At 49.1% G+C, this 11,142-nt stretch overlaps 4 protein-coding genes across 4 annotated transcripts; 1 reads left to right on the forward strand and 3 right to left on the reverse strand.

Annotated features, from left to right (window-relative positions):
* Positions 1-250: 250 nt before the first annotated feature.
* On the reverse strand, positions 251-3,357 carry L228DRAFT_282064 (protein prenylyltransferase; the record flags this gene model as incomplete). The annotated part of the gene is made up of 1 exon (XM_018335953.1): positions 251-3,357. The coding sequence occupies one exon, from the start codon at positions 3,355-3,357 to the stop codon at positions 481-483; it is 2,877 nt and encodes a 958-aa protein (XP_018188884.1). The 3' UTR covers positions 251-480.
* A 1,384-nt stretch (positions 3,358-4,741) lies between these two features.
* On the forward strand, positions 4,742-5,021 carry L228DRAFT_246092 (hypothetical protein). The gene has a single exon (XM_018332320.1). The coding sequence runs from the start codon at positions 4,782-4,784 to the stop codon at positions 5,001-5,003; it is 222 nt and encodes a 73-aa protein (XP_018188885.1). The 5' UTR covers positions 4,742-4,781; the 3' UTR covers positions 5,004-5,021.
* A 383-nt stretch (positions 5,022-5,404) lies between these two features.
* On the reverse strand, positions 5,405-7,429 carry L228DRAFT_267338 (glycoside hydrolase family 32 protein; the record flags this gene model as incomplete). The annotated part of the gene is made up of 2 exons (XM_018334980.1): positions 5,405-7,157; positions 7,224-7,429. 2 exons carry the CDS (start codon positions 7,427-7,429, stop codon positions 5,405-5,407), a joined length of 1,959 nt encoding a protein of 652 aa, XP_018188886.1.
* Positions 7,430-9,102: 1,673 nt separating this feature from the next.
* L228DRAFT_246094 (putative mitochondrial carrier protein) lies at positions 9,103-11,039 on the reverse strand. Its single transcript, XM_018332321.1, has 3 exons — positions 10,689-11,039; positions 10,309-10,606; positions 9,103-10,246 (listed from the first exon to the last, which is right to left on the reverse strand). The coding sequence occupies exons 1-3, from the start codon at positions 10,905-10,907 to the stop codon at positions 9,477-9,479; spliced, it is 1,287 nt and encodes a 428-aa protein (XP_018188887.1). The 5' UTR covers positions 10,908-11,039; the 3' UTR covers positions 9,103-9,476.
* Positions 11,040-11,142: the final 103 nt, after the last annotated feature.

Below are 11,142 nucleotides of genomic sequence, written 5' to 3' on the forward strand. Positions count from 1 at the left end.
TATGAGGAAGTTAGAAATTAGAAATGAACATCTGGATTATGGGACGTGGAGGGGGGAAAAGGATAACATAAAACAAGTTAAAATGAAAACGAAAATGAAAATGAAGAGAAAGACAAAAAACAAAAAATTTAAATAAATAAATAAATAAGTAAATAAATAAAATAAACAGGAAAATGAAAGAAAAGAAAAGAAAATCATGGTTCAAGTGAAGTATATTGTTATGATTACTGTACGATACTGTTAAAGAAATGGCAGAGAGGAAGTTGAGGGTCAGTATGATTTACAAAGAAATGTTTGGATTTACTTGATTCATCAAATGTATGAATATACTCCTCTATAGTAACTTTTCTGATATCCCGCAGAAGCAGAATCAATCAAAATCTCAACATGCTACCCTTGAACAATACTGGGAAGAAGATTGAAGACGCACGGGGACAAAATATAGGATGGTAGGAAACAAGACAAGTAGGACAACCTAGTTTATGCGCCTCGGAAATCAGCCATGGCATTCGTCAGACGCTCCCATCCTGGCGTGTCTTCCCAAGTGCTCTTTCCTCTACCCATGATACCTCTGATCGCGCTTCGTGCCTTGAACTTCCAGTCTTTGGCCACGGGTGGGGCATCTTCGCCGTCTCCTCCGCCCGCTGCTAGGCCTTCAGTCTTGGGCATGGGACCAAGACTTTCGTACGCTTCTGTCAACTCGATTGTGGCATCGACAACGATATTCCATTGAGCCTCGGTACCGAATTCCCAGCCGGGCTGCTGGACGACTGTCCGCCATGCTTTTTCGTGGGCGTCGAGAGCCGTAGCAGGACGTTTGCGCCATAGAGCCAGTTTGGCGACGAGATCCCAGAGGCGCCGGGAAGATGTAATAAGTGGCACGACGTGTTTCTCAACAAGTTCAATAACCAGTCTTGGGAGACCGCGCCGGACCGCGATATCTAGGGCGTCCTTCACACTTTGGCCGGGAGCCGGTTCGACTTCAGTCGAGGCGATGACGTGCCGGATAAGCATATCGATAATGTCCTCGTCCACACAGGCTTCGCCGACGGTCGGGCCCCGCAGCTCGATAAGTCGCTTTTGTGCCGCCACTACGTCGCTGTAGACTGGAGGCTTGATGGATGCTGCCACGATCAGGAGGTTCTCCCAGATGCGGAAGTTGTCGTATTTGAGACTGGCAGCACGGGCGAGGGCCTTACGTGCCTGCTTCCTGTTTTGCTGAGGATCAATCTTTGACTGCTGCTTGTACAGCGCGACGTCTTCGGCGTCGTCGTGACTAAGCTGCGCCTCTGCATTTGAGTTGCCTTGGCCGAAACCATTGTCTGTCGGGCTTGCAGCTTCGAGATGTAGCAGCGCTGCCCCAAGATTGCTCCACGCTTCGGCATCCGTGTCGTCGAGCTGGACTGTGCGTGCGAATGCCTGCACGGCAGCATCCCATTGCTCCAAAGTGAGACGAACACAACCTAGCGCAAACCAAGTGGGGTGATTAAGTGGATTGACCTTCAAGGAAGAAGCATATGCTGCTTCTGCTCTTGGGAAATCTTTGGCGGTGAAGTAATATCGCCCAAGGGATCGTTGCGCACGTGCATACCGATTCTTCGAGACTTCCCATGCGCACTCCCACATCTTGGGATCGTTCTCAATATCTCCGAGGATGCAATACAACCGCGGAGCATCTCCAGGTGGTGGCTCTCGCTCTGGGCCTTCCCAGCTCTCTTCATCATCGTCGGCTACAACCGCGTCTGGTCCAGCAGTAGGATGGAACAGCTGTTTCCGGATCATACGCTTTGCTTTGTCCTCCCTTTCGACAGCAGCCCAGCAGAGTGCCGCCTCAGCCCACATGTGTAGCCGCTCGTAGATTTCCAGTGCGGTGCGGAGACCGCCAAGACTGACCCATCGTGAAGCTAGCTCGGCTTCGAGCTCCCATCGTGTCGGAGAGCAAACTTGGTGGATGTACTTCAGCCGTTCACTTACCGGAGCGGACTCTGACTCCTTTGGTCTAGGCAAAAAAGTAGTGGCAGTCGAAGACTCTCCCAGAGCTGTCGAAGCGCCTGTGTCTGGTGTTGTATCTGCAATGACTTGGTCTACCAGAGCTTGGAGTTGCAGAACACCACGTTCCACCGTCCGTGATTTGTAGCCTTCAATACGGCTACGAACGAGCAGAGCCTGCGTGTAGACCTGCCAGTTGGTGCTTCCGCCATCAAGAACACGGGTAGCGTACGGTAAAGTCTCCTCTCTTGTGAGACCGTGAAGAGGGGATGTGTTGGTGATGCTGGATGCGAGCGAAAGGAGGATGATGGAATCAAGGGGATTCAATGCGGGTTGATTTGAAGGATCCAGTGACGCCAACGACTCGGGGAGTGCAGACTCTTCCCTGATATTAGTTGATGAGGAGGTGGGTTTTTGCGTAAAGGAAATATTTTCAAGGAGAGTATCGTCGTTCAGATCTAAGGTCGCGGGCTTCGAAGCTTCTTCTGCAGGTGCGGTATCTGAGCTTTCTGTTGCCTTTTTACCTTCCTCGGCACTTCGGGCGAGTACAACCAGCTGACTGACATCCTTTTGCTGGAATTTGGTCCTCTTTCCCATCAGTCCAGTCAAAGCAAACTCAAAACCTCTGAGCGAAGAAACCCTGTCCAGGTCTTCTCTGGCTTTAACGTCAAGACTGTGATGCGTATTGATCACGGCTCGTTCTATCAAATATCGAGCTTTCGCCTCATCAGAGTAAAGAGAGTCAGCAGCCAAGACTTCCTCATTTAGGCGGTCAATATCCCGGTAAATCGCGGTCTGTAGAGTTGCCGTAACCTCTGAGAGCATTCTCTGATGCCAAAAGTTGACACGTACTTTTGCCCATCTTGCGCCAAAAACGTTCTCTTCTATCAAAGGGTGATTGAGGATGATCTTGGCTATGCAAAACAGCTCCACGTTCGGCGTGAGCGAGTAAGCGGCCTCTCCATCCACACCCAGCGAAGCAATTGCAAGCCTCCTCACATCTTTAAGACTTGCCTCTTCTGATGCATAAGACGCTGGGATAACGGTTTTTGATGATGAAAAGTCCAACGGTGGACCAGTGACATTGGATTGGATGAAGGCATGACAGGCAGCAAGTCCAACCACTAATAGCCGATGACAGCGAGACTCGAGATCTCTTGAGTTTGATCTCAAAAAGTTGTCAACTTGACGAGAGATGTAGTCGGTCCAGGATATCGTATTATCTTGGATGTCACCCTCACGTGAAACACCAAAAAGTTCTTGGGCGAAATCTTGAGTCAGGACGGCCTCAAACTTGCCATCTCTCAGATCACTGAGGGCTTGGCCTATGGATGAGCCACCACGGAGAATATCCAAAAGGTCATCCATTCTGAATCTCGCAAGGGTCTGGAGTAGCAGCACCGTTCCTTGTTCAATCCTTCATACAATTCACGGCCACCGCTTTTGCTCCCGCAACTTTTTTTGATGCCCCTCATACCGATAACGACAATCAGTGCGCTAATGGCGATTAGCGAGGCAAAATTACAGCGAGATATCCAATGAGAAGACGCGAAATCCTTAACCGCCTTGTCCATCCATCTCAGGGACCAAACGCCCAAGACATCATGGAAGTGAAGTGAAGGCGGTCGAAATTTATTATAAGAGACTTGGTGTTCCAGACGGAAGATAAGATGAAAGGCCTGAAGTAAACCAAAATTCTTGCAAATTCAAGCACCTTCGGATCTCGGAGACTAAAGTAGCCATTGTAGCCTTCTGCAGTATAATAAATTTTCAAACCAATACGAAAGCCACAATATGAAATCGCCGAGTATCATTTTGAATGCAATGGTGACGATACTTGACGGATCAAATATTCACACCTGCCAATCCTCTATGGCTCGGAAGCTTCAAACAATATTCCTAGCCATTTGATGGCCCACCACATCTGCACAGAATATCATCTCCTAATTCTGATTTTAATCAGAAAACTTCAAAATATCCGCAGTACCCTTTGAAGCATTTCCAAGGACATTCCATAAAATCTCTTAAAGCGGGACCATAATGAGTTGAGAACTCCTTCATGAGCAGTCTGACTACCCATTGCCCATTGCGGTGGCAATCGATTAGAGAGATACATACCCACACTGGTCCCGCCACCATCCGTACAATGTCATCCGACCTCTGTTTCATGACGATGGACGAGCGTTATAACCCTAATGACCCGCTAAAGGCCCACCCCCGAGTTCATAATTTTTTCTCCCCCATACCCCGGTACTGCTTCCTTTATTCATCGGCATTTCGATTAGCCGACCCCACCGGAACAACTCACGAAAATTTAGCCCTCAATGGCCCCAGATTTTCCCCACCACATTTGGTGACATCCCTCGATCGTCCGGAAAAAAATTCCCACCATTCGCGGCCCTTTTTTATCTTGGCGACTCAATGAGCATATTATTCCACAAACGAAAAGCGAAATTCCGCCGAGAAAAAAGCGCAAGGATTCTCCAAGAGGCTAAATTAACCTCGTTTTGCCAAGGGTAATAGATTTTCTGCGTCCGAGAAGTTGCCAAGACCATGTCCAAGTTGAAAAGAATCCATCTACAATTATTACAGTCAGCACTTACCGCTACTATATTATTGTGTGGGCCTTCTCCACACAAAGACTTCTTTTTCTCCCCCTAAGCTACATGCCCACATACCTTCATACTCATACCCAAACTCCACTATGATAATTGGCGAGTCTCCAATCATACAATTATGTCGTCACAGATTTGGTTCCGGTCCAACCCCGGACATCTGTAGTGATTTTAGAGATGAATTTCTGTGTCCCCACGTCTCTCGGCGTTATTTTTCTGGCTTTGTACTTCTGCACATCTCCACTCTTGGCAGCTCCTGTTCAAAGGCGTAGTCCTACACTTTGCATCCCCAGTGGGGAAAATATAGCAGTCCGCCCACAAGTTTCGTTGCTCCGCCGTTGCAACATAACCTTCTCCACTACTATGGAGTTGGAGGTGGAGAAGCAAAGTTCAGTTTAATTTACGTAACAATCCCCTCGGTGGATTCCAAGATCTCTGTCTGTGAAGGCTTTCCTCAGCTGCTAGATATCCGAGATGCCAAGCCCGTCAAATCGCCCCCCTTTTTTTTCGTCGGGCCCATGTCATCACTGAATGCACTGCTTGGCAAAATTCAGCCATAGAGAAGCGCTATGCACGGCACTTCCACTCGGCACTGCACGTCAATGTTGTGCATGTCAAACCAGGGTGAAGTTTGTCGAGATCAAGAATGTAGAGGACGAAAATGCTCTTGACAAAAAAATGAATCCAATTTTGATAATCGATATATGCTATGTACAGTGCATGTTAAACTATAGTCGTATACTCGTATAAAGAAGCTAAAGTTCAGCAACACGCAAACATTCCTTTTGCGTTAAGCCAGCTTAGAAGCCAGGATAAAGGTTCAGGCCAATGGGAATGCCAAAGACATTGTCAAAAGACATGTGCGTCTCGTACCAGGGATCCTGGTACAATGGGCTGCTCGAGTTAGATGGGCGTTCGGGCCAAACATTGAGCATGTTGCTCCATGCTTGCACGCTGCCAAAGGTTGCGGTGCCCTGAGAAAGGAGCGCCACGTTCAGTGCGTCAGCCCTTGTAGGGTAGATGCGCGAGGTGAGCGAAAAGCGGTTATTAATAAAAATCTCAATCAAGCTTCCATCGACGAAAATGTCAAATTCGATAGCCTCGGTGACATCCTTCCCTCCTTGGGCAAACGTGTAAGGCTCAAAAAAGGCTTGGTAGTCGGTCTGGGTAAAATTCTGGACCAAGGATGAGTGGCTTCTCTGCAATGCGAGCGTAGAGTTGGCAGGATAGTAGACGATTTGTGTGTATTCCTCCAAACCGGGGCTAGCGCGAACAATGAATCCAAAAGGACCATCCCAGTCCGAGACCGAGGCCTTCAAGTGGAAGTGATCGCTTGTGACATTGATGGCAGAGGTCTTGTTGCTAACGCTCACATTGCCAAATTGGACACCTTGGTCCAAGTGCAACGCCTCGATCACGTCAGGAAGCGGCTTCGAGGCCAAATCCGTGACTGTAAAGGTTCCGTCATCCTGCGCATCCCAGATAGCCGGTCCCTTGAGCGCGCCTCCAGCAGGAGCAAGAACACCATGAGACTTCTGAATGAAAACTTCACGAGGGAGACCAAGCGAGCCCTGGAAGCCTTGCTGAATGACAGCATAATCTCCCATATCTTCATCAGACCAGCCCCAAAGAACACGTCTGTCATTCTTGGTGTCGTTAAACGTGGTTGAGGCATACAGATTACCCCAGTCAACGGCGCCAGAAGCACGAAGATCAAGCTCAAAAGATCCGTCAGATCGCTTAGAACCGCCTCCAAGGAAGAAGACACTCCAGTGATTGAAGGGGTGGTAAGTGTTGTTACCGCCCTCAGAACCGGCATTGGCAACAAAATGCACCGTCGTTCCATCGCCACCATTTTCTTCCTTCTCGACAAGTGCATTGAACCCAGCAAGTTCAAAGTTGAACCCTGCGCTTGCTGTGCGGAAAGCATCGTCACCCCAGCTGAAGTTCTGCGGTGGCTCGATGATTGAACCCAGAAAAGTCCAGTTTGTCAGATCGTTGGCTTCTGCAGTATAAAGTGGGATCCTCGAACCAGCACCATAAATGCCACTTCCGAGCACCATGTACCAGTGAGGCTCAGTATAGCCCAAGATAGCATCCACCTCGGGCATCGTGTGGACGTAAGGGTCACGCCAGCCAGTGAAATTCCATCCCTCAGGAGGATTACGGAGAATAGGGTTCCCTTCGTACTTTTGCCAGGTTTGACCTGCGTCGGAAGAGGTTGCCAGGCACTGAGTTTCGGATCCGGCAGTCTCATTGGATCCCCAACCTATGGGCTCTTTTTCGACACAAGTATAAAAGATGGTCATGTTTCCATCTGCTTCACCGCGCAGATTGACTGGCTGTCCATCGCCGGAAAATACTCCAAGCCAGTCCGAACCGGGATATGGGTCGGGTTGGAGGGCATCAGGCTCATTGTTTTGCCAGCCACCGACGTCTACCCAAGTAATCAAATCTTTCGAAGTGGCATGTCCCCAGCTGGTGTTTCCGACCTCCACGTGATTGGGATGGTGCTGGTAGAACAAATGATAGGTGTCGGTGAAGTTATTGTACCTATATAGTCTCATTAATACATACAAGCTCAATGCTGCCCTGATATTGAGATTGTATGATTCTTACATGGGTGCACAAGGGTCATTCATGTGACCAGCAGGAGCCATGAAATGAAATCGAGGTCGCCAACGATTGAACAGAGCATTGCTGTCATAACTTTCGAGCTCGTCAGGATTCAGATTGACGCCAGCGAGAGGATCTGATTGAGCTGCCGCTTGACGGGCAGTCAACAAGCCCCAGCTCAACGCCGCAAGGGCATTGAAGGAACGCATTGAGAATGATAGTTTCAATGAAATCGAAGTTTTGGAACCGGTAAACAATGAGGTGATTGATTTCTTCAAGCTGCCAGAGGCTTCTGGTTCTTGGAGACGGAATTGTTCAGGGCTCCTCGGCCATACTTATATTGTGTCTGAAGAAACTCAGTGGAGCGTGGGCGTCCCACAATTCTCTTAATCATCTTTTAGTGACGTGACCAGGCTTCTCAGCTAAGAGGATGACGATGTCGCTCATTGAGGCACCATCAAACTAAAATCGGTCTTTGCAGAACTCTGCGTGGGACTCTGCGTGGGACCTGGGTCTGGGTTTGACCGATGCTGCTCTCCACAATAGTGATGTTACCTTATGCCGAGAAAACATGACCAATTGTGACCCGGACGAGTCGCAAGGGTAAGGTCTAAGGTAACTGCTCTTGGTGGATGACAAGACCTAGCCGCGCGAGGAGCATTCAATTACTCACGCTATACACTCATCCAGTCAAGAGCCAGTGTGGCCGAGCCAAGCCTGAGCCAAACGACATGATCCCGTAAAACAGACTTAAGGTAGGTGTTTATGTCGGTGGTGGATCGGGTCGCCGAAGACCCCCGGCTGGAAGCCTGGGGTCTCTACGAGGCGAAGTCGGAAAACCCAGCCCTAGCACAATTCCGGTCAATGTTCGGCCTATAGAAACCTCAACTGACTCGATAGACTTTGGTAGCGTGGACATGGTTATAGAAAAATGAGGTCAGTGGTTGCGCTCGCAAGGTACTACTCAGCCAGGCAATGACCGTAAAACGCGAGGATTTAGCAACTCGATTCTGCAGAGGCTCTCTCTCTTTCTCTCTCTCTTTCTCTCTCTCTCCTTCTCGGGGTCCTATTCTGTGTCCGTCCGTCTTTCTGCACACCAATTGCTTTCGGTAAGACGATATTTGGTGCGAGTTAGCAGGAGTACTCCATCGGCATGCCGTGACGAAGTGGGATGGTGCAGTAGGTGGTTGGACGTGAATAGTCAGTGGATAGTGTATTGCGATATTGTGGCAGTGGATGAAATGCCTCGTGCCTGGCGACCCATTGAAGGTTGAAGATTACTGTTTTCGACGGGCACCTTCCCGTATGAGGTGGCCCATGTGGAGCTGCCGGCTCCAGTGCGCTCCCTCGCTCGTGGCCATGGGATCGGGCCGAAAAGGGGAGATGACAGGGATGATGAGGTGAATTCGAGCATGGGGTTAAGTATCGTTAGGGGATGTACTATTACGATAGACACGATGGAGCAAAAGGTCCCACCATCTAACTTACACTTTAAACGGTAATGAACTGTTACGACTCCATAATAATAACTTCGTCCGGCACGATAACCGTACAACTTTAGTAGTATAGTAAGCTAATCGGCCACTACTCCGGACACATGGCGTGTTTACATCGTAGTCGCTCATTCGTGGTGGGAAAACAAAGCGCACACCAGGGTCCTTACTTCTCTCCCCTTCGATCGGGGAGATGGACACCGACAATTTGATGTGAAAGCTATTCAACACCCTCATGCCACAATAGATCCACAGCAACATTACTCCCCTTGCCCATAATCTCAGCCAGTACCGGCCTATGCATAATCTTTATCGAACCGCTTCGTTCCCACGCGATGCCATTGCAGCATGCATGCAATTGTCTACATTTTCGCAAATTGACTAGAGTATGCTCGCTATGTCCATCTCATTCAAACTAAAAGCTTTTACTATTTGCACACTATCTGTCTATCATTGAAGTGTGCTTGATGCTCCGCATGCTATTGGTACAGGTCCGTGTAATTTTGAAAACAAAACCTAAAAAAAAGCCGAAGACAACTGCTGAAGATTCTCCGTCTAAGTATTTCTATACATACGCGAATTGAATGTCAGTCATGGTCGCAGACCGGAAAGTGGAATAAGGAAAAAAGAAAACTCCTTCGGATGCACCCGATGTAATAATGTACAAGCTCGCCCATCAATCGCTCAAATGCCCTTCGTCGGTAAATGACCTTGGCATCAAAAATGCTCCAAATTTCGCATTCATCTCTGCTTTCCCCAAGACTCAAGCAATCGCGCTACCTTCGTTGGAGCCGGTATTAAACAAAGGGTGGGCCTCGAGCTGGCGGAGAAGCTCTTGATAGAGCACTAACATAGTGCCACTTTGCACACTTGTCCACACAAATCGCGGACCCACGCCGCGGAACCACCCGGCAATTCCTTCGGTCTTGTAAATGCGAGCCAGACCTGTCAGCACTGAAGATGTATCGAGAGTCTCCGATCCCGGGCGAGGGGTCGAGGTGGATGGGGACGAGGTTGAGATAAGCCGCATTTGATGTCGCCGGCTGGACGGTGCATGTAAACGACCACTCCGCTTCGCAGCTTCTTGGAGAGAAAGTTTGGAGTGAGCCTGCTGCGCAGAGGACTGCTCACTACCCGCTGGATTAATTTGTGTTTGTATGCGAGTCTTCACAACATCCAACGGACACGTGATGACGCCCGCTAAGCCTCCCGCAGATGCGCCTGTCAAAATTTCCAACGGTAAGCCGATGCTTTTTGATCCAACCCATTCCTTGGCCCACTTCTGCTCCTGTTCGTAGAAGGCAAATTGCAATGCTGAGAAGGGAAGGTCTCGAAACAATGTCGCTCTATAACCGTAAAACAAAGCCGAAAATCCTTCTTGCCGAACAATGGTCCGCGCCGCATCCAGAGTAGATCGGTAATTATATCCAGAATGGAAGAAAGGGTTATTGTAGCGACCCTGGAGTTGCAAACGGGTTTTGAGAACCTCAGACGGGACATAGACTGTAGATGCAGCGAGATCGGCGAGAAATCCTATCAATCCGTCAGCAAATGAATAGATATAGCTACCATCAGACTTCCTGGTGCTCGCGTACCTCCAGTCAAGTAGGCAACCGAAGGTATGACTCCGAAATCTATCATGTGCCGTTTGCTGCATTCATACGTCCCGAAAAATATCAATGTACCTGGGAAAGATCCGAGAAATGCAGGTGTAACTCCGCTGTATAGTCCGCGGACAAATCCTTCTTGCCGAAGAATCTTAAGATAAGATGCTGACATTGACGTGTATTTCGGAGGAATATGAGTGTCGCCTTGTTGTCTCGTCTTAACCGTGTCTAGCGAGTGCATAAGGAGATCACCTGTCGTTCCTCCAAGGCCTCCAGCTATTATGGACTGCGAGATTGACTTCAGCACGGGAGCGCAAGTGATGATTTTTTCCTCCGCAGAAAACAATGTCGTGAGTGAAGAGGCTTACATGAAGATAAGGCGGCCGCCCCTCGGTCTCAACGTACGCATCGTCGATGTCCAAGTCTGTCAAAGTATGCCCTCTCTGGCCTGTTCCAAAATCTGGAGTGTCGGCAACCCCCGGGCTGATCCCATGACCGACATCTACATGGCTGACCGCCTGGGCGGAGGAGCTATTCGAAGAGGCAGGCGAAGAGAAGAAATTTGATATCAATGAAGATAATGACATGGCCCTCCAATGTCTTCTGTGGAGGCCGAACACTCCACAACCTTGTTATCCCAGCTGCTGCTAAGACAACTTTATGATCGACCACTAGCTCCTTGCCAGGGTCGAGTCTGAATTGTTGATGATGGATTGTCTTACCACTGTGCGGTCATCAGTAATTATTTCTCGCGACTTTCGAGAGTGACCATTACGGAGTTACGGAGTTTGGGAGCGCCGACTCCGACCCTCAAAGGCCGAA

The sequence above is a fragment of the Xylona heveae genome, assembly GCF_001619985.1.
Source record: "Xylona heveae TC161 unplaced genomic scaffold L228scaffold_4, whole genome shotgun sequence".
Lineage (NCBI taxonomy): Eukaryota > Fungi > Ascomycota > Xylonomycetes > Xylonales > Xylonaceae > Xylona > Xylona heveae.